Genomic DNA, 23,402 nt, shown 5'->3' with positions numbered 1-23,402 from the left:
AGTGGTGAGGGATTGGAACAGGCTGCCCAGGGAGGTGGTGGAGTCACCACCCCTGGAGGTATTAAAAAATTGAGATGTGGCACTTCAGGACATGGTCTGATGGTCATGGAGGTGTTGGGTAGAAGGTTGGACTTGATGATCTTAGAGGTGTTTTCCAGCCTTAATCGTTCTGTGATTCTATGATTCTATGTCTTCTATTTGTCAGTTAAAACTCTCATTCATTCCCTTACCTCATGTGGGAGCAACTTCCAGCTTTCCTGCAGCTAACCTGCCTGCTCCAGTGTGTGTGACCCCTGGAAATGGAGAGGCTGTCCCCAAGCAGCTCTCTTCTGACATCTCATCATCATGTCACCTGAATAAAACTAGTGAGAAGGGGACAACTGATTCCTCAAGGCTTTTTCTGTATCTTGATCCATGGGAATGCTTGCTGCTTTCTAATCAGCCATATACCACTAGAGGTTGCCATACACCTTGCTAATTAGACATGCTCATTCAGCATTAAAAGACTTTATGGGGCTAGACCAATATTCATTTTCCCTTTTCTTGCCTACACTGTCACCACAGCTGTGCACATTCAGGGTTGTGTGAGCTTCTGAGAACACTTCATGGCTTTGTACTTCTCACCTTAGATGACTGAAGGAACTCAAGCATCAAAATTGTATCAATGTCACCTTTTCATGATTTCTTTGGCTGTCATAGAGAGTTCAGTGGGATCCAGGGAATGATGTGAAGAAAGGTTTCTTTCTGCTGCTGATAGCAGTCAGGTGGAATTAGGGAAAAAAAGCTGAGCTTAAACAAGATACAAATGATAGAATGACCAGACAGTGGTTTAGGTTGGAAGAGACCTTCAAAGCTCATCCAGTCCAACCTCTCTGCTGTTAGCAGGGACATCTGCAACTAGATCAGGTGGCTAAGAGCCCCAAACAACCTCACCTGGAATGCTGCCTGGGATGGGACATCTACCACCTCTCTGGGCAGCCTGGGCCAGTTTCTCACCACCCTCACAGTGAAGAACTTCTTCATTACACCTAACATCAATCTCTCCTTTTTCAGTTTAAAACTGTTACCCATTGTCCTATCAGTACACTCCCTGACTTTCCTGTACATGCCTGAAAGGCCACCAGAAGGTCTCCCTGGAGCCTTCTCTTCTGCAGGCTGCCCAAGCCCAACTCTCTCAGCCTGGAGCCTCCCAGCAGAGCCCTTCCAGCCCTGCCAGCATTGCTGTGGCCTCCTCTGCCCTGCATCCCCCAGCTCCAACAAGTCGCTGTCTGTGCTGAGCACTCCAGAGCTGCCCCAGCACTGCAGGGGGGGTTCTCAGCAGAGCAGAGTCTTTATCTAGGCATGCCACAAAGGTGAGAGGAGACGCCTGTCACAAGAGCAAAGTGTGAGACATAAGGTTGGCCATACCAATTCTGTTGCTGTCTGGACGAAGCAGAGGTAGCAACCCTATTTCTCCCTGGTCACCCAGCCTTGAAGGTGGTGGTGATGAGTGCTGTTGGATGTCCTGGAGCATGATACTGGTCACTGCAAGAACTCTATTTTAAAATACACTTGTAGGTAGTGTGCTTAAATATCCATGCCCTGACTGCAGTGCTGTGGTTCCCAAGTCTGCCTTTTCTCATCTTCATTTTCAGGAGAAACCTTCTTGCTCTTTACAGCTCCCTGAAAGGAGACTGATTTCAGATGGGGGTTGGTTTCTTCTCCCAGGGAACAGTGATGGGAAGAGAGGAAACAGCCTCAAGTTGCACCAGGGGAGGTTTAGGTAGGATGAGAGGAACAATTTCTTGCCCAAAAGGGTTGTCAAGACCTGGAACAAGGCTGCCCAGGAAAGTGGTGAAGTCCCCATCCCTGGAGGGATTTCACAGCTGTGTAGATGTGGTGCTGATCGATATAATTTAGTGGTGGACTTGGGAGTGCTGGGTTAATGGGTGGAGTTTATGATCTTACAGCTCTTTTCCAATCAAAATAATTCTGTGATTTTATTATTCTGTGTCTGCTTTCCAAGATGTCTAAATAAGAGGGAGTTTTTGGCATTCATCTTATGCTGGATTTCATTGATGGTGCTCATGTTGCAGACCAGCAGTGTGCTGGATACCCTGCAGCCCAAGGCCTTTAATTGACTGCTTTGGGGTGACTTGTTGATACCAACAGTGGCTTTCAGTAACTCCCATTCCCAAATATTTTCAAGGAGACATCACATCACTGAAATAAAGAGGGGGAAAAGCTGGGTTTGGTGGATTATCTGCACCTCAACAGGTTTATGTTTGTTTTAAAGCAGTAGCAAATGACCTGTTCATCCCAGCACACTATCATGTAGGACTCTATCATTTATTAATTTGCTGATATATATGTTGGTTTTGTTTTCCCCCATGTCCTTTGCTGCAGTGGCTTTTACTGTGTGCTTTAAGAGAGATTAATTCTCTTTATTATTGAAAGGCCACAGAAGACTGCTTGACATTGCCTCAAAAAGTAAGAATTAAAAACCTCAAAGACGTTTTAGTGCTTCTTAGCTTTTGAAAAAGATTTGTGGCTTTTTAGTTTAGAGGAGAAAACAATTGCTGTTATTAACCTGGATCTAAAAATGGTATTTTATTTATGAGAAACTGCTTTATAATGAGGTGTTTTAACAGCCCCCAACCCCATCAAGTACAGTGTGTTACAAGAAGGGATAATCCCATTTTTATTGGATGTTTTTATTAGATGTTCCAAGTAGAGTGACAATTAGTGGCTCCTCAGAAAAAGGGCCTTCATGAAATTCTCCTTGTGGGAATGGAAGATCAAAGAGCTCCAAGCCAACAAGTCTGAACTTTTGGTTTTAATGTGTAGACTCTCAGGAGGAGAACTTTGAGGGATTTTGGTGTTCACAGATTGCACTGGGGTGGAAGGGACCCTCAAAAGTCATCTCTTGTCCAAAGCCCCTGCAGTCAGCTGGACACCTCCAACTAGATCAGACTATGCAGGCCCACATCAAGTCTGATCTTGAATGTCTCCAGGAATGAGGCCTCAACTACATCCCTGGGCAACCTGTTCCAGTGTCTCATCACCTTCATTGTGCAGAACTTCCTTCTGATGATCTCCCCTCTTCCAGGTTCAAACCATTGCCCCTCATCCTATCCCCACAGGCCCTTCTAAACAGTCCCTCCCCAGCCTTCCTGTAGGTCCCCCTCAGATGCTGAAATGCATCTCTAAGGTCTCCCTAGAGCCTTCTCTTCTCCAGGCTGAACAGCCCCAGTTCTTTCAGCATGTGTTCATAGCAGAGGTGCTCCAGCTCTCTCCTGTGGAGCTGCTCCTTTAGGTCCATGTCTCTCATGTGCTGGGGCTCCATAGCTGGACACAGCACTGCAGGTGAACTGAGCAGAGTTTAATGTTAGCTGGTCACCCTTGGGTGGCTTGGAGCTGCTCTTTTCACAGGAACAGACATGTTCTTATATTTATAGATGCTTTTATGCTCTTCACTGAATTGTTTTGGTTGAAAGAGGCCTTTAACATCACTGAGTCCAACCATGAACCCAGCACTGCCAGGTCACCACTAAACCAAGTCCTTCAGCACCACAGCTACACAGCTTTGAAAGCCCTCCAGGGATGGAGACTCCACCACTGCCCTGGGCAGCCTGGGCCAGGGCTCAACAACCCTTTTGAGGAAGAAATTGTTCCTCGTGTCTCACTTAAACTTCCCCTGGTGCAGCTCAAGGCTGTTCCTCATGTCCTACCACTGGTTACGTAGGAGAACATCCTCTGCTGTGTCGGTGTTACTACACAAAGTTCCTGAACCTGTAGAGTGGCCTTTGTGGGGAGACAGAAGCCATTTATGAAGATGTCCATAGTGTTAAATAAAAGAAGCATATGCTGGCCTTATTAGTAGCTTGTTGACCTAGATTATCCATGGGGAAGCTTATAAGCTGATCAGCCATTCCAAAATTGGGAGGTGTCATTGCAATTAGCAGGCAAGGCTGTGACAAAAGGGGAGACAACAATTGTTCAGAGAAGGGAAAAGAGGACGTAGGTAACAAACATCCTCATGCTGGTATGGTTTAGCAAATCAATGTTACTTAAGCTAAATTCACAAAGGAATCCAACATCTTTTGTTTCTGTGCATTGAGCCTGTTGGTGGTCAGACGTATTGAGATGCTGCTTTGGCTCTCTCAGCAGAAGGAGGAGTGCTCCTCCTGGGCTTGCCTGTTTTGGCTTGGATGTAACATATGGAGGTGAGGTTTTAGGCTGGTATCAGCTGTTTCCAACATGGAAATATCCTTGAACTTGGTTTAAGCCTAGTTGAACCTGCTGGGGATTCTGAATGGGCACCTGATGGGACTGTAATACCCTCGTCCCCCATCTGGCATGAGCAGTTGAGTGCCTTGCATGCCATTAGAAGTGTTGGGAGCCCAGGATCCCTGAGCCCCTATGGGTTATGGAGACTTCCCAGATGGACAGACTCACAGCTTTGTTTTGAGGTAGATTGGATCAGTGTGACCTGTGGAGGGCTCCTAGGCAAACTGTTGTTTCTGAATGTCGCAGGGTCTCTCACATGAGGCAGAGTGGTTGAATTATGTTACCCTCTGCTCTGTGTATCATAGAGTCATAGAATGGTTTGGATTTACAGGGGCCTTAAAGATTATTTGGTTCCAAGCCCCTGCCATGGGCAGGGACACCTTCCACTAGACCACGTTGCTCAAAGCTGCATCCAACCTGGTCTTGAACGTTTCCAGGGATGAGGCATCTATACCTTCTCTGGGTGACCTGTTCCATCATTTCACCAGCCCCACCACATCCTGGCACAAAACTCCTTCAAAATGCCATTGCTGACTGCTGGTCTGGTTTGAAAAGGTTTTTCATGTCTAAACACCTTCCACTCTAAAAGCTCAGCCTTTGTGCTTCCCTTGACCACTTTTTGTGTCTCTGCTGACTTGTAAGACTCAGCCACTGTGGTGATTCTGTCATCTTTTGAGGGGAGGTCATTATGACAGCTCATCAAGCTTCTGCCATCCAGGGTAGTGTGCAGTACTTTGGTGCAGGTACTTCAGCTGCAGGTCATCTCTTGGTGGAAGGTGTGATTAAGTGGTTGAAGGTGTGACTGAATGAACATGATGCACAGAATCTTGGCTGTGGAACTGAAGTGTATTGAAGTCTTGATACCTGTTCCAAGGAGTCTAGAGCCTCACACGACTACCTGCAGGCAATGGAGAGCTACAGCTGCTGGTGGAAGCCCTGTTGCCTCATCTTTGGCCCCTTCTTTGTTACTGTGTTGCACCAAAGCTGGCTCACAGAGCAGTTTTCACTGAGTTCATAGCAGTTTAGTGGCATGGGTTGAACTGAGGAACCTGATCTAGTTGAGGCTGCCCCTGCTTACTGCAGAGGGGGTTGGACTGGATGACCTTTGAAGGTCCCTTCCAACCCAGACCATTCTAAGATTCTATGATAAGCTCTTTAGAAACAGTACAGTTTGGTAAGGTCTTCAGATTCCTGCAGAAGGATCACTGTTTTACTCTGAGACCCCACCTCAAAGACTGCCTCCAGTTCTGATGTCCCCAGCATAAGCTGTTGAAGTGAGTCCAGAGGAGGCCACAAAGATGATCCAAGGGCTGGAGCACCTCTGCTGTGTGGTCAGGCTGAGGGAGCTGGGGTTGTTCAGCCTGGAGAGGAGAAGACTCCACGGAGACTGTAGAGCTGCCTTCCAGTAGCTAAAGGGATCCTACAGAAAGGCTGCAGAGGGACTTTTCATGAGGGTGTCTAGTGACAGGACAGGGGAAAATGTTTGAAGCTGAGGGAGAGCAGGGTGAGACTGGAGCTGAGGAAGAAGTTCTTCAGTACGAGGGTGGTGCAACTCTGGAGCAGGCTGCCCAGGGAAGTTGTGGCTGCCTCCTCTCTGGTGGTGTTCAAGGCCAGGTTGGATGAGGCATTGAGCAGCTGAGTCTAGTTGAGAGGTGTCCCTGCCCATGGTGGGGAGGTTGGAGTAGATGACCTCTGAGATCCCTTCCAACCTGAGCCATTCTGTGAAACTGGAGAAATAATCCTTTCTTCTTTACTAGGACCTTACAGCTCTCATAGCTGTTGATCTTATGAATCAGTTGTGATGAAGAGGAAGAAATATTTGAGGAAACCTGTACAGAAATAACTGGTTTTGGGAGTATTGTTCTACAGATGAGCTTGCAGAATAGACTGAGGTTCTGAGTTGTGTCACTTAACGTGTCCTAGAAGCCATGGTCTGGTCTTCATTTGTTTTGAATGGAACATATTTATTTATAGGACCCTTTTGCTTAACAGAAATAAAGGTGAGTCAAGACAGTGACTTGCTTCAACCTGTGTTTTATCTTCAGCTGCAGAGTGTTTGGCTCATTAGCTGCTTTCTTCAGATACAACATGTCCTCTTTACATCTTAGGTGGGTTTTGGTTTGTTTTTTTTTTTTTTTTTAAATGGTGGACTGTGACCTAGGGAAATGAATGAGCAATGAACTTAAAAGGATTTATCTGACTAACTAAACCAGTGCTATGGCTGGAAGTAAGCATTAGTACCTGCCCTTCACTGCAAGAAGGACATTGAGGTGCTGGAGCAGGTCCAGAAAAAGACAATGAATCTGGTGAAGGGTCTAGAGCACGGATCTGGTGAGGAGTAGCTGAGGGACCTGGGCTTGTTTAGTGAACCCCCTGATCATTTGCCTGGCCCTCCTCTGTACCTGCTCCATCAGGTGCATGCCCTTCCTGTGTTGAGGGCTCCAGAGCTGGATACAGTACTCCACATGAGGGCTTTCCCACCACCATGTGCTGTCACCATAGCACACATGGCTTCCAAAGAGAACATGCACTTGGAAACAGCTGACACTTGTTAACAGAGGGTGGAATTCTAGGCAAAGAAGAAAGAATTAGGACTTAACAGCTTTAATGTGCATCAGGTCTTTGCAACTGATGAATGAGTCAACTTCCCTAATGGCAATGTCCTTCAGCAAATGTAGGGAAGAGCAGGCTTTCAGGTGAAGTGAATACACTTAGTTCTGTGATGGATAAAGGAATTTGCTGTGAAGTTGTGTAGAGACATGTTTCTGTGACTCACTAATGCTGCTCCTGGGTCCACAAGTGGGTCTTTCTCCAAATACTACAGTTTACATAGGCTCAGATGGGATGAATCCTGCTGCAGGGCAGAACAGAGTGAAGGCTCAAGACAGCACTCTCACATGTCCTCTCTGATGATGCAGTGGCTGTCTGCTCCTGATGGAAGGGTTTCAACTGAACCAAGACTGAGATGCAAATGTCTCATTACTGTGGGTGTTGTAGGCAGGTCCTGTGTTCCCATGCAGTCAGAACCTGTGGTTGACCACAAGTGTCTAGCCAAAGAAGACAAGCACAGGAGGTTTCAAAAGCAGGATTCACAGAATGGCTAGGCTTGGGAGGGACCTTACAGATCATCCAGTTCCAACCCCTGTGCCACGGGCAGGGACATCTTCCACCAGCCCAGGTCGCTCAAGGCCTCATCCAACTTGGCCTTGAACACCTCCAGGGAGGTGGCATCCACAACCTCCCTGGGCAACTTGTTCCAGTGTCCCCTCACCCTCACTGTCAAGAATTTCTTCCTAATCTCCAGTCTCAAACTGCCCTCCTCATTCCCATAGTAGCATCTCACATGCTGCTGGAGGTATCTGGTGTCTCCCAAGGAGCTGGGTGATTAAAGCTGTTGCTCTCAGAAACATCAGTATTGACTAGACACTTTCTGCAAGCTCTTTCATGTCTTCTTTTTTCTTATGGGTCACCAGTTGCTAGTGTTTGCTTCCCATATATAAATCCTTTCGGAGCTACTGGAAAGCAGCACTGTGGAGAAAGACCTGGGAATGATGGTGGACAGCAACTTCACCATCAGCCAGCAATGAACTCTCCTGGCCAAGAGGGCCAGTAGTCTCTGGAGAAGCACTAAGAAGAATGTGGCCAGCAGGTTGAGTGAGGTTCTCCTCCTCCTCTACTCTGCCTTAGTGAGGCTACATCAGGAATACTGTGTCCAGTCCTGGGCTTCCCAATTCAAAAACACAAGGAACTACTGGAGAGGGTCCAGTAGAGGTTATAAAGATGCTGAAGGGCCTGGAGCATGTCTGTGAGGAGCAAAGGCTGAGAGCCCCTGGGGCTGTTGAGCCTGGAGAAGAGCAGCCCCAGAGGGGATCTGAGCAATGCTCAGCAACAGATAAAGGCTGGGGGCAAGAGGCTGGGGCCACACTTTTGTCAGTGGTGCCCAGGGACAGGCCAAGGGGCAAGGGGCACAAAGTGGAACCCAGGAGGTTCCATCTGAATAAGAGAAGAAACTCCTTTTTTGTGAGGGTGGTGGAGGCCTGGATCAGGCTGCCCAGAGGGGTTGTGGAGTCTCCTTCTCTGGAGAGCTTCCAAGCCCCCCTGGACGTTGTGCTGCTGGGCAAGCTGCTGTGGGTGCCCTGCTGGAGCAGTGTTCTCCAGAGGTCCCTTCCAGCCCCTACCCTTCTGTGATTTTGTGATTCTGTTGTTTTTGTCAGAACTTTATCTGCACGAGAGATAAATTCTGTAGAGGAAGCTCATATGTTTATCATTTGATTTGCAGTCCATCAAACATCTCCAGAACTTGTTTGGTTTTCATTTCCTTGCCCTCCTTGACTGTAAATACTTCCATACATAAGGATAATATTTCTCCCAGAAGCCTGTTGTGTAGATTTGGCCAGTGCAGTGATGGAGTGCTGCTTTGGGGCTTGGGAACTTAGGTCTGTGACACATTACCATGAATAATCACTTCTTAAGTACTTTAATAACTCTCCTGCTTCTCTGCCCTGTGTGGCTGTGGCACCTTTAACTCTATAATGGCCTCTTACCCCCAAACTGCTCCTTTTGCAGTAATGTAATTGAAAATCCTGTCATCACTCTTAAGCTGTGTACAAGTGATACTTGTAACTGAAATTGTCCCTGGAAGAATTCAGTATTATAAGACAGCTAAGAGAAGTCTTCCTGTTACTTGGTCTGGGAAGTTAGGTAGGGATCGAGGAGGAAAGAAAGTAACCAGTAGTGAATATGTATCAAGTCAGGGAATCATAGAATCGTTGAATGCTTTGTATTGGAAGGGACCTTTAAAGGTCATCTGGTCCAACAGTCAGCAGGGACGTCTACAACTAGAGCAGGTTGCTCTGAACACTGAACAACCTCACCTGAAGTAGTTCCAAGGATGCATTTCTACCACTTCTCTGGGCAGCCTGGGACAGGCTCTCACTACCCTCAGTGTGAAACATTTCTTCCTTCTCTCCAATCTGAATCTCCCTCTTTTAATTTAAACCATCACCCGTGTCCTATCACAACAGGTCCTGAGAAAAAGTCTGTCCCCAGCTTTCTTCCAGCCCCCTTGAAGCACTGCGAGGCCACCAGAAGGTCTCCCTGGAGCCTTCTCTTCTGCAGGCTGCCCAAGCCCAACTCTCTCAGCCTGGAGCCTCCCAGCAGAGCCCTTCCAGCCCTGCCAGCATTGCTGTGGCCTCCTCTGGCCCTGCTCCACCAGCTCCCTGTCTGTGCTGTGCTGAGCACTCCAGAGCTGCCCCAGCACTGCAGGGGGGTCTCAGCAGAGCACAGCAGAGGGGCAGAATCCCCTCCCTGCCCCTGCTGCCCACACTGCTGGGGATCAGCCCAGGGCAGGGCTGGCTCTGGGCTGGCAGTGCTTGGTGCCAGCTCATGGCCAGCTCTGCATCCCCAGCACCCCAAGGCCTTCTGCACAGGGCTGCTCTCCAGCCCTGCATCCCCCAGCCTGATTGCTTGAAAATCCACACATACATGTCTGTGGTACCTGGTGAAATGCATCTGGGATTACTGTGAAATTTGTCTCATACCAGTGCAATACAACTGTTAGAGCACACCTGGAGGACTGGTTTTGGGTCTCTGGATATAGGAAAGGTGTGGGTAAAGTGGAGCAAGTTCACTGGAGGGCTACCATGATGACTGGGGGCTGTAGGACTTGGTGTGTCCAAATGGGCTGGGGGAACTGGCCTTATTTAACCTGGTGAAAGGAAAGCTTTGGGCAAAGCTTTGGGCATGGTTTCAGAGAAATGGTTGGCAGCATTCCCACTCAAAGGAGGAGGTTTCTGAGAAGATGTAGCCAGGCTCTTAATACAGATGTGTGGATGGACTAGAGAGAATGGTCATGAACTAAAGTCAGGAGGCTCCAGCCTGATGGAGTAAAGCAAATTTTTATGGTTAGGAAACCATTGTCACAACTGGCCAGGTTCAAGGGCCAACTAGACAAAAGTCTTATCTGGATTCAGCACTTACCTTGCTTTGAGCAGGAGGTTGGGCTAGAGACCTCCTAATGTCTCTATGTACCTTAATTATGACTCTAAGATATAAAAATATTGAAACTGGCTAAAAAAAGGAGGAAATACTTCGCTCTGTCTAGTATTGTAGAGGGCAGTGCACTCTCTTGCATGCCAGTACTGAATGGGATGAGGCCTCTGCCACATCCCTGGCCAGCCTATTCCAGTATTTCACCACTCTGATTTTGAAGAGCTTCCTCCTGATGTCCAACCTAAATCTGCCCTGCTCCAGTTTCAAACCTCTTGGCCCTCCCCAGCCTTCCTGAAGGTTGCCTTCTGATATTGAAATGCAGCTCTAAGGTCTGCCTGGAGCCTTCTCTTCTCCAGGCTGAACAGACCTAGCTCTTTCAGCCTGTGTTCATAGCAGAGGTGCTCCAGCTCTCTGATCATTTTTGTGCCCTCCTCTGGACCCACTCCATCAAGTTTATGTCTCTCTTGTGTCTGGGACCCTGTACCTGTCCCCAGCCCTGCAGGTGAGGTGTCCCCAGAGCAGAGCAGAGGGGCAGGATCCTCTCTCTCCAGCTCTGGCCACACTGCTTTGGATGCAGCCCAGGCTGCCCTTGGCCTCCTGTGCTGCCAGTGCCCATTGCTGGCTCCTGTCCAGCTCCTCACCCACCAGCACCCCCCAAGACCTTCTCTGCAAGGCTGCTCTCAAGCTCATCATCCCCCAGCCTGGATTGATATCCAGGGTGGCCTGGACCTAGGTGCAGGCCCTTGCACTTGGGCTTATTGAACCTCATGAGATTCTCCTTAGCCCACCTCTCCAGGCTGTCAGGTCCCTCTGGGTGGCATCACATCTTTCAGCCTTATTAACTGCACCCCTCAGCTTTATATATTTATATCTACATATATAGTTTAAATATATATTTAAAAAAAATATTTATTTATTTATATTAACATGTTTTGGACAGAATAAATGGGTTCTGCTCATGGAGTGGGTGATGTAGTAAGCTGCTGTCATCGTCTATGTACTATTTGAACAGAGAATGTATTTTGGTTGGGTTTGTCTTTGGGAACATAGAAACGATGACTAAGAGGACTTCCTGGAACACAAATTATCTAACATGAGCAGGAGCAGAACATTCACAGCGTGTCACAACACCCTCCCTGCACACACACACAGATAATTTGGGGTGCTGACTGACGTGCTGGTTTAATTAGCTTGTACTTTCACAGGATTTTTGTGCTTTAAAAGGGTTTTTGTGTTGCCTTTTCCAGAGAGCTCTGGAATAGAATCACAGAATTGGTTTGGGTGCAAAAGGCCATTAAGATCAAGTCCAACCATTAACCCAGCACTGCCAGGTCACCACTAATTCATGTCCCTCAGCACAACAGCTACACAGCTTTGAAAACCCTACCGGCGAGGCTGTTCCAGGGCTTGACTATTCTTTCAGGGAAGAAATTGTTCTTCATGTCCAACCTAAGTCTCCTATGGCAAAATTTCAGGCCATTTCCTCTCATCCTGTCACTTGCACCCTGGGAGAACCCCTCATGTGGGTCCAGCCACCTTTCAAGGCGTTCTAGAGAGCAGAAGGTCTCCCCTCAGCCTCCTCTTCTCCAGACTAAACAGCCCCAACTCCCTCAGCTGCTCCTCACCATCCCTGTCTTCCAAACCCTTCACCAGCTTGGCTATCCTTCTCTGGACCTGCTCCAGCACCTCAGTATCCTTCTTGGAGTGAGGCCCCAAAACTGAGCCCAGGATTTGAGGAGTGGTTTCACCAGTGCCCAGCACAGGAAAAGATCATCACCCTACTCATATCATGGCAGAATTCCCCTTTGGAAGTGTGATGAATGAATTCCCAGACTCTGCGAAAGACTTTTATGTGCTGTGGATATTTCAGATTCTGCCTCAGAAACAGTATGACCTAAATATTTAATCAGGCTTAGCAGAATTGGATTTTTTTATTGCTGCAGATTAATCTAGTTCCTCTGAGCCTAATACACGTGGCATCCATGTCTGCAAGACCTTTCTTTATTTTTTTTTTCTTATTCACATTAAAAGATTTACAGCCTCCATAAAATCTGGTGTGCACCAAGAGGAAGATTATGAATTACATTTGCTTAAACCTTAGCACTGGGGTTTCTTCTTTTGAGTCCTGTGTATGCTGTTTCAGACTGAGTTGGTGTTTCTAGAGGGCTTAGTGAGTACTGGTTTTATTCTGCTTTTTGTGTACCCTGCCCAATTTGTTTCATTTCTGTGTTTTTTAAAAAGATGTTGGAGCCTGGTCCTGTTGATGCTTTTTGGTTTTTTTTCGTCTCTGATATATTAATTTTTTAATTGCATTTGACTTCAGAAGAGAAAATGCCATCTTTTTGGTTTATTGAGTAAGGACCTAAATGCCTTTGGATGTTTTGCTTAGCGCTGTTGTCTCGTTCAAGTCTGTCCTTTAAATTTGGGATGAAAAAAGAGTCAGTGTAAGCATATTGTGAATATCTTTTAAGTCTTATTTTTACTAAGTGTTTACTCTGTATCCATGGGCTTCTTTTGTACACATCTTGAGTTACATGGAGTTTGAGTTAAAGCTTGCAAGTGATCACCTAAACCAAAATGATTGCAATGACTATTTAGGACATTGAATTTTCTCCAGATAAACACAAGAAAGGGCAGGTTTGGGAAATCTTTAGCAAAGTCTCATTTAGTTTTGGGCTTGGTTATCTTAGGTGTTTCATGCAAGGGCCTTGGATGACTTCCAAGCAATCAGGGAGACTCAGGCAAGCTGCAGCAAGCCACAACATCCATTCATGCCCTGGCAGCCAAGAGGTCAAACCTCATCCTGAGATGCATCGAAAGAGGTGATTGCCTAGCTGTATGTAGTGTTGATGCAGCTTCACCTCAAGTGATGTGTGCTGTTCTGGGCTCCACCTTTTAAGAAGGATGTGAAGGTCCTTGAATGTGTCTAGAGGAGGGCTGCAAAGCTTGGGAAAGGGCTGGAAGGAATGTCCTGTGAGGGTACACTGATTCTGGGCTTGCTTCATTTGGAGAGAAGGAGGCCAAGGGGCAACCTCACTGGTCTCTGAAGTTTCCTGTGGAGGAGACATGGAGAGGCAGAGGCTGAGCTCTTCTCCCTGGGGTCAAGTGATAGGAATCGTGGGAATTGCAGAATCACACAAAATGGTGGGGGTTGGAAGGGACCTCTGGAGGATCATCCAGTCCAACCCCCCTGCTCAAGCAGGGCACCCGCAGCAGCTTGCCCAGCAGCACAATGTTGTCCAGGTAGGGTTGGAAGCTCTCCAGAGAAGGAGACTCCACAACCTCACTGGCCAGCCTGCTGCAGGCCTCCAGCATCCTCACGCCAAAGGAGTTTCTCCTCCTGTTCAGATGGAACCTCCTGGGTGCCAGTTTGTGCCCATTGCCCCTTGTCCTGTTGCAGGGGATCACTGAAAAGAACCTGACGTCATCCTCTTGATCCCTGCACTTTAGATACTGATCAGCATCAAGAAGATCTGCTCTTGACTGCAGGAAGGTTAGACTGGAGAACCTTTACAGATCCCTTCTAACCCACAGCATTCTGTGATTCAATGAGACTTTGGCTGTGGTAAGCTCAAATGCTTAGGGCCCCAAGCAGCGCACCCAAGGATCAGCTGATGGTGGCTCTCCTTTGTGCCCTGCTCTTTGCCTGAGGTACACAAATCTTTCCATCTTCTGAATTAGTGTTTTAGCCACACACATCTCTGTTCAGCAGAGGGGGATTGTAGAGAGGTTCTAGGCTATGAAGTGTGGATAACCAAACCAGGCTGGATTGGCCAGGATGATGGAGCAAGAAAACATTTTATTGGTTTGGTAAGGAGGTTGTAGCCTTGAGTTGAGGCTGATTCTTGCCCAAGTCAGCAAAGGAGGCTCAATTTCACTTTGTCTTCACTCCCGGCACGGTAAACCTCCCCAGTTTAGCACACCAGGGGTGTGTCCAGGCTGAAATGGAGACAGCAAACAGTCTGGCAGGAGCATCTTGATTTATCTCACAACGTATTAAGCTGCTGAAGCCACTTGCAGATGGACTTGCCACACACACACCATAATGCAGTGAAGTGGTTAGAGGGCAGAACCTCTACCAGCAGATGTTTGAGGTTATGTGAGGTATGTGCTTCATAGCTTACCAGTGAAACAGTTTGCTGCAGGTGAACCATTCTGATTAACTTATTTTCCTTTCCATTATGAGCGGGAGGAGATCCTGGGAATAGGAATGGGCAATGTAGCTCTTGCCTCAGAGCATTCAGAGCTGGTTAGTATGAATATTAATTGTTTTATTGACTGTTCTGTAGCTATTTCATGGAAGTGATTGAGGTTTAGCATGAAAAAGCTGACCAGGTCTTAACTCAGTTATGATAAAGAACTGTGTTTGAGGAACCAGAATTAACTGCATGAGTGCTCTACCAGTGAAATCCAGAGGAGCCTGCACTCATCAGTAATTGTTTGAATGTTTTTCACCTGCAGTCAGATGTCAACTTCCATGAAAATCAGTTGAGTTTTGTGAATACTCTCAGGGCTTTTTTTAACAGTGAGCTTTGTCAGCAGTCAGATCTCAGCTTCCATGAAAATCAGTTACATTTTGTGAATGCTTTCATTTAATTTTTTTTTTTTATGATGAACTTTGTAAACAGTCAGATCTCAGCTTCCATGAAAATCAGTTACATTTTCTGAATACCCTCAGGTTTTTTTTCATGAATTCATAGAATGGTTTATCTTGGAAGGGACCTTAAAGATCATCTAGTTCAAATACCCCTGCCATGAGTAGGGACACCTTCCACTAGACCAGGTGAACTTTCTAAACAGTCAGATCTCAACTTCCATGAAAATCAATTACATTTTGTGCATATTTTAAATGTTTTAATTTTTTTTAAATTTTTGTTTAATGGTGACCCTTTGTAAACAGTGAGATCTCAGCTTCCATGAAAATCCATTAAATTTTGTGGCTACTCCCTGTTTTTTTAATGGTGAACTTTGTAAACAGTCAGATCTCAGCTCCCATGCAAATCAGTTTTGTGAATACTCTCAGGTTGTTTTTTTCATGGTGAACTTTGTAACCAGTCAGATATCAACTTCTGTGACAGTAAGCTGAATTTTGTGAATACTCTCAAGTTGTTGTTTTTTAGTGGTGGACTTTACAGAAAGTGAGATCTCAACTTCCATAAAAATCCATTCAATTTTGTGGCTACTTCCCGATCTTTAAATGGTGAACTTTGTAAACAGTCAGACCTCAACTTCTATGAAAGTCCAGCTGAATTTTGTAAACACTCTCAGGTTGTGTTTTTTTAATAGTGAACTTTTCAGAAAGTGAGATCTCAAATTCCATGAAAATCCATCAAATTTTGTGGTTACTCCCTGTTTTTTTAACGGTGAACTTTGTAAACAGTCAGATCTCAGCTCCCATGAAAATCGGTTAAATTTTGTGAATACTCTCAGGTTGGTGAGCTTTGTAACCAGTCAGATCTCAATTTGTATGACAGTCAGCTGAATTTTGTGAATACTCTCAAGTTGTGATTTTTTTTTTTTTTAATGGTGGACTTTTTAGAAGGTGAGATCTCAACTTCCATAAAAATCCATTAAATTTTGTGGCTACTTCCTGATCTTTTAATGGTGAACTTTTTAAACAGTCAGATCTCAACTCCTATGAAAATCAGCTGGATTTTATGAATACTCTCAGGGTTTTTTTAATGGTGACCTTTCTAAAAAGTGAGATTTCAACATCTGTGAAAATCAGTTAAATTTTGTGAATACTCCCCTGGTGTTTTTTCTTTTTTAAATGGTGACCATTTAAAACCAGCTTCAGGCTCAAGGGATTTAAATTTTCAGTTGAAAACCTGGAATTCAGTTCCATTTTCAGAGCAAATTAAGAGGCAAAAACTTAATACTACCAAACAAAACAGTAGACCCCCAATTTCTTGCACCTCCAACACATAAGACGTGGTAGATTCCTGTTGTGGTAGCACCAGAACGAGGTGAACAAATCCACCTGTTGAAAACTGTTGTTCTGTGTCGCACTTGCTCCATTGCTCACTTGGCATCTTTCACTGCCTCTTGGTGCAAGGAAACCAAGGACATGAAACCGTGACTTAGCTTTCCTGAAGGAAAACACCTCTTTTTTTTCTGTTTTTTCTCCCTTCTACCCTTGTCTTACAGTTATACCTGCCGCCACTTGCGGAGATATGTCTATGTCTTGGACAAACTGTATTTCCCCCACTCCCACTGCTCTACGCTGCAGCATTGCTTCTCGACCCTCAGTGACAATGGAGAGGAACTCTTGTCTTTAACTTGTTCTCACATTCTCAGATCCTATGCTGCCAGGTTATTAACCTCTGCTCTCCCATTTACTGCATGCTGCATGCTCTGTGCCTGCTCTGTGCATGCTTTTGGTGAACTGCTGAGTAACGAACGTTGGAATTCTGGAAGGGGTGGTGTGTGTCTGTATGGCATCCTTGAGTTATGTCCTGAAAAGTGTGGTTGAAGTGGGACTCTTAATGATGGAATACAGCTGCTGGAATTACTGTGTGGCCTTTGGAAGTTTTAAATGCTTTTGATGTTGAAGTGTTTTAAAAGGAGCCTATAAGAAAGCTGGGGACAGGGTTTTGGGCAAGGCCAGTTGTGACAGTATGAGGGGGTGATGGTTTGAAACTAAAAGGAAGATTCAGATTGGGGAGAAGAAATGTTTGACTGAACTGACTCACCACTGAGGGTGGTGAGAGCCTGTCCCAGGTTGCCAGAGAGGTGGGAGATGTCCCATCCCTGGAACCATTCCAGGTGAGGTTGTTTGGGTCTGTAAGCAACCTGCTCTAGTTGCAGATGTCTCTGCTGACTGCAGGGTTTGGACTAGATGACCTTTAGAGGTCCTTTCCAACCCAAACCATTCAGTGATTCTTTCACTTTATGGTAAGTTTTCTTACATGTAAATTCTATCTTGATGCTCATTATTTCCTTACCATTGTCTATAAAAAGTGCTTTTTAAGAATGAGAACAATGAGAACTTTTCCTTCCAAGTTCAGTAAATTGCCATTACACTTGATAAACTAAGAAAAATCTGCCTTTTTTTTCCTAATATGCCTGATCAGCTTTGACTGTCATAAGATCTTAGAATCCCAAATTAGAAGGGACCTCAATGATCATCTGGTCCAACCTTTCTTGGCAAAAGCACAGTCCAGACAAGACAGCCCAGCACCCTGTCCATCCAAATCTTAGAAGTGTCCAGTGTTAAGGACTCCATTACTTCTCTGGAGTGATTATTCCAATGGCTGATTATCTCTGTTGTGAAGAATCGTCTAATTGGAGTGTCCCCTGGAGCAATTTGCGTTGCCCTTTGTCTTTTCTATATGACTCCTTGTAAAAAGAGAGGCTCTGTAGCCACAAAGATGGTACAGAATAAGATTGGTGAGAATCCACCAGCCCAAAATTACCACATAAAACCCCATGTCCGTGGTGCAGAATTATAAGTGATGTACAGAAACTGTAAAATAACAGGAATTCAGAAATAAATTCTACTGACAATACCCAAATGGTTTTGTTTTAAACCATTTGCTCCTTGTAAAAAAAGAAAAGTTAAGTTTTACTCCTTAACTGCTGACGCTGCGGATAATTAAATGTATTAACCAAGAATGCTGGAAGCTTTAGGAAAGCAAGGACAAAATTGCATGACAGCATTGATTAGAACATGGAAAGCAGCCAGGGTGGAAACACAGCTTCCCAGCTAAGCCATCATACAATAGCAAGAGACCACACAGTAAACATAAGTAAAACCAGCTTGATTGTCAAGGGAAGAAAATATGGCATGCCAAGCTGGGGTAGCTCTTTTTTGTACAGCAGGCATTTTTCATAGTAGTACATAATGATGGAGAATTACACTGAAGGATCTCAACAGGAGATGAAAATGTGGCTGTCCCAGGGGCATGCTCTGGTTTAATTCAGAGCAGGGCTAAAGGTAGTAAAGCAGGCAAAAGCCCAAGATTTCAGAAGCATCATTTGAAAACGAGTAAGAACAATCGAGTCAGTCCACACCAAAGTCTTGTTTAAGGGGGAATGTTTTATATGTATGAATGATACCCTCAAAACTTAAAGAGCCTGATGATGAGAGAATCCCAGAGTCTCATGGTGGTGGGGGTTAGAAGGAACCTCTGGAGATCATCCAGTACAATCCTCCTGCTAAAGAAGAGTCACTCACAGCAGCCTGCCCAGCAGTACAATACCCAGGGGGGTTTGGAAGCTCTCCACAGAAGGAGACTCCACGATCTCTCTGGGCAGCCTACTCCAGGGCTCTTCTGCATTTAAAGTAAATATGTTTTTCTTTATTCCAGCTTGTTTCACTGAAATGTTTTGGATGTTAGGCACAAGTTCTTTACCATGAGGGTAGTGAAACACTGGAACAGGTTGCCCAGGGAGGTGGTTGAGGTCTCATACCTGGAGATACTCAAGGTGTGGCTCAACAGGGCTCTCGGCAACCTGATCTAGTTGAGGATGTCCCTGCTGCCTGCAGGGGAGTTGGACTGGGTGAGCTTTGGAGGCCCTTTCCAACCCAGACCATTCTATAATTTTATGATTCTATGACATTTGGGTACTTCTGTACAACACTGTCACAGGAAGTTGGCAAAATTGTCCTTGGGAGACTAAGTACCCCTCCATGGATATTGCATCTTTCAGGTGGCTTCATGGATGAGAAGAGCCAATAACTGATAACACCAAATGCATTTTCCTATGACAAGCCTGAGAAGTTTTTAGAGCAGTAAGTTAATCCAATCAGTCTCCATGGTGAAACTGGTAGAGAGAGCTTACTGGCATTGCTTTCTGAAATGGGACTGATGGATCAATTGTGAGATATTTTTATCATAAATGGACCTTTAAAGGTCCTCTAGTCCAATGTCACACCAGTCTGCAGGGACATCTGCAACTAGAGCAGGGTGTTCAGAGCCTCAAACAACCTCAGCGGGGATGGTTCCAGGGATGGGACATCTCCCACCTCTCTGGGCAAGATGGGACAGGATCTCACCACCCTCAGGATCAAACATTTCTTCCTTCTCTCCACTCTCAGTCTCCCTCTTTTCATTTCCAACCAAAACTCTGTCCCCAGCGGTCTTCTAGGCTCTCCAGAAGTCCTAAAACACCACCAGAAGGCCTCCCTGGAGCCTTCTCTTCTGCAGGCTGCCCAAGCCCAACTCTCTCAGCCTGGAGCCTCCCAGCAGAGCCCTTCCAGCCCTGCCAGCATTGCTGTGGCCTCCTCTGGCCCTGCTCCAGCAGGTCCCTGTCTGTGCTGTGCTGAGCACTCCAGAGCTGCCCCAGCACTGCAGGGGGGGTCTCAGCAGAGCACAGCAGAGGGGCAGAATCCCCTCCCTGCCCCTGCTGCCCATACTGCTTTCAAACTAAAGTTTCTAAATCCTGTCTGAACATAATGGACCCAATACCTATTTCGTGGTGCAACATGGAGCATCAATATTGGTCCTGGGTTTGTAATCTGTCATTGCTGCTCTCTAATAGTTCTCTTGTGGCTGTGCTTGATTATTGATTATTGCTCAGCTGCAATGTGATGTGAAATATGTTCTGATGTGAAATATGTTCTCCCACTCTGGCCATCATGGTTGTGAGTCCCACGTTCATCCTGTGATGTTTTCATGTTCGTGTGTGTTCCCCTTGCTGTTTCCAACCACTTTGGGTCGCAGCAGTCAGTCTCAGGGTAAATTGTTTTTGGAAATGCAGCTGCTGAGTGTAGGCAGTGGCAAAAGGCAGCTAACAATCAGGGATTTATTTCTTTTGGGATGCTGAACAAATTCAGGACAGTTTCATTTTCATAGCTTGCTTGACATCGTGTGTGTGAAAGCAGGAAATATGGTTTTGCTGAGCCTTGTAAATTGAGTAAACATGTTCCTGAAGCAGTAGAGCAAAAGGAGAAACTGGATGGTTTCGTCTGAATTAAGCTTTTTCTTTTCCTTTTTCTTTTTTTTCCTTGTTTTTTTTTCTTTTCTCTTTCCTTTTTTTCTCTTTTTTTTCCTTATTTTTCATTATTTATTTTTTCCTTATTTTTTCCTTAGTTATTTTTCCTTATTTATTTTTTCTTTACTTATTTTTTCCTTACTTATTTTTTCCTTACTTATTTTTCCCTTATTTATTTTTTCCTTACTTATTTTTTTTCCTTACTTATTTTTTCCTTACTTATTTTTCCCTTACTTATTTTTTCCTTACTTATTTTTTTCCCCAGGATTAAAAAAAAATTCACAAAGAAATATAACATTAAATTCATACTTTTTTTGCTTAGCTTTTAATACTTGCAGCTAGTTTTGTTTAAACAGCAAAAGGTGTCTAGTAAGGTTTGAATGCTGCCTTTCAAAAGTGTTCTGGCAAATTGTCTGAAGCCTGTAGAGGAGAAGCTTTGCAACCATACTCCTCTTATTCCATCAGACTGGATGGAATGATGCAATTAGATTGATTTAAGAATGTGCAGTGTTAGCAGGGTCAGGGCCTTGGGGGTTAGCTTTGAGAAATACTGCCCATTACCAGAAATGTTTCTGTTGCTGCAATGTGATGGTGGAGTCCTGCATAAAACCAACTGGTCTTCATTATTACCCAGCTGCCTTTTTTGTAACTTGGAGTGAGAGATGGGCTGGGGCAATTGTGTGGTGCAGATCATCTGCAGTTGCCACCACAGGACAACCAGGCAGTCAGGCTCAGTCAGCATGGGTTTATGAAAGGCAAGTCCTGCTTCAGCTGCCCTGATCTCCCTGTTACAAGATGACCCACAAGTGGGTGAGGGAAAGGCTGTGGATGTTGTCTACCTGGACTTGAGTAAAGGTTTTTGCACCGTTTCCCACAGCACTCTCGGGAGAAAGTGGCAGCTCATGGCTTGGGTAGGTGGATGCTTCACTGGGTAAATAAAACACTGTCTGGGTGGCCCAAAGAGTTGTGAGGAATGGAGTTTCAACAGCTGGTGGCCAGTCACCAGGGGTGTTTCCCAGGGCTCAGTGCTGGGGCTGGTTCTCTTCAATGTCTTTATAGATGATCTGGATGAGGGAATTGAGTGCACCCTCAGTAAATTTGCAGACAACAGCAAGCTGGGCTGGAGCATCAATGTGCTTGATGGTAGGAAGGCTCTGCAGAGGAACCTGAACAGGCTGGATTGCTGGGCCAAGGCCAGTGGCATGAAGTTAAACAAAGCCAGGTGCTGGATTCTGTGGTTGGTCACCACAGCCCTATGCAACGTGCCAGGGTTGGGGTGGAAGGGCTGGAAACTGCCTGGCAGAGAAAAAACTGGGGGTGCTTAATTGGCAGCTGGCTAAAAATGAATGAGCAGTGTTCCCAGGAGGCAAAGCAGGCCACCAGTATCCTGACTTGGATCAGCAATAGTGCGGCCAGCAGGAGTAGGGCAGGGATTGTCCCCCTGAACAAGGCACTGATAATGTCCACACCTTGACTTCTGGGTTCAGTTTTGGACTTCTCAAGGACATTGAGGGGCTGGAACATGTCCAGAGAAGGACAAGAAAGCTGGTGATGGGTTTAGAGCACAAATCTTGTGAGGAGTAGCTGTGGAAACTGAGGTTGTTCAGCCTGGAGGAAAGAAGGCTGAGAGGAGACCTTCTGGCTCTCTACAGCTCCTGAAAGAAGGTTGAAGCTAGGTAAGGTTGGTCTCTTCTCCCAAGGAGCCAGCTATAGTACAAGAGGAAATGGCCTCAAATTTTGCCTGGAGAGGTTCAGGTTGGACACAAGGAACAATTTCTTCCCTTTAAGGGTTGTCAAGGCCTGGAAGAGGCTACCCAGGGCAGTGGTGGAGTCTCCATCCTGGGAGGATTTCAGAGCTGTGTAGATGTGGTGCTGAGGGCCGTGGTTTAGCACCAGCCCTGGTAGTGTTAGGTTAATGGTTGGACTCAGTGATCTTAAAGGTCTTCTCCAGTCTAAACAATTCTGTGATTCAGTGATGATTTTTTCCTAGTGGGTTTGATATTCTTTGTTTTTATTTTCAGTGCAAACCAAGATATGTTGTGTGGACTCAATTCCCAGTCTGGGATCCTAAGTCAGGAGATGAGACTTTTTCTTTGGCCACTGTGATGGTATGGAACAACATTTCCCTGAAATCCAGCTCAATTAATCATTTTCCTGCAGGGGAGGAAAAAAAACAAAAAAGAACTTAAAAAACAAAAATAAAAATTGGTCAGAGGTCTGTTGAATTAATATAATTTAATGTTTTATTGCTTTTTGACTGTGATTTTTTTAGTCAGCTGCTGATAATTTTATTGAAGGGTTGGAGTTATTTATTGTGGAAGGATCACTTTACACTCAACAGTGGGTGACTTGGCAGAGGGGAGCTGTCTATAAATAATCCTATTACAGATTATTTGTCTTTGTACTGCACAGCCTATCGATCAAGAAACCAGTGAGAGATAAAATCAATGCTGTGAGTGAAAAATTGCCAAGCTTGTAGGTCTCAAAACGCTGTTTAATTGGATGTTCATCAAGTGGGTGCATGCCTGGTGGAAACCCTTGTGCATTAGGTCCTTAACTCCTAGAAAAACAGACTGGGTTTAGGGGAGGAGTGATCAAGGAAAGCGAAATACTGCTGATAGCTCAAAGTCACCCTCTAAGGCTGGTGCAAGCAAGGTGTACGTTCATAGGGCAGTAGAACTCTGGAGGTTCCAGTTTGTGCCCATTGCCCCTTGTCCTGTCCCTGGGCACCACTGACAAGAATCTGCCCCCAGCCTCTTGTCCCCCACCTTTGTCTCTTGCTGAGCATTGCTCAGATCCCCTCTGGGGCTGCTGCTCTTCAGGCTCAGAGCCCCCAGGGGCTCTCAGCCTTTCTTCCTCACAGAGCTGCCCCAGGCCCCTCAGCATCTCTGTAGCCTCTGCTGCACTCTGTCCAGGAGTTCCCTATCTCCCTTGAACTGGGGAGCCAGGAGCTAGACATGGTTCTCCAGGTGTCGCCTCACTAGGTCTGAGTAGAGGGTGAGGAGAACCTCCCTCCAACTACTGGCCACACTCTTTTAAATGCCCTCTAAAATGCCATTGCCCCTGTTGTCCATGAGGGCACATTGCTGGCTGATGGTGAACTTGGTGTCCACCAGCACTCCCAGGTCCTTCTCTGTGAAGCTGCTTTCCAGCAGCTCAGCCTCTCACCTGTCCTGGTGCAGGAGGTTATTCCTCCCCAGCTGCAG

The 23,402-nt window shown here is 45.8% G+C and overlaps 1 protein-coding gene across 2 annotated transcripts in view; it reads left to right on the top strand.

Moving 5' to 3' along the window:
- Positions 1-23,402, top strand: part of DYM (dymeclin) — a 248,864-nt gene that overhangs the window by 102,394 nt on the left and 123,068 nt on the right. The window contains exon 13 of one of the 2 annotated variants that reach the window (XM_054398244.1): positions 16,408-16,572. The exons of the other annotated variant lie outside the window; for it this stretch is intronic. Coding sequence (XP_054254219.1) covers positions 16,408-16,572 — 165 coding nt within the window. The remainder of the gene's footprint in view (positions 1-16,407; positions 16,573-23,402) is intronic. 2 annotated transcript variants of the gene reach the window in all.

The sequence above is a fragment of the Indicator indicator genome, chromosome Z (genome assembly GCF_027791375.1).
Source record: "Indicator indicator isolate 239-I01 chromosome Z, UM_Iind_1.1, whole genome shotgun sequence".
In the NCBI taxonomy this organism is placed as follows: Eukaryota; Metazoa; Chordata; class Aves; order Piciformes; family Indicatoridae; genus Indicator; species Indicator indicator.
Note: the sequence above shows the minus strand (reverse complement) of the source record. Positions and strands in the feature narration are given on the sequence as shown.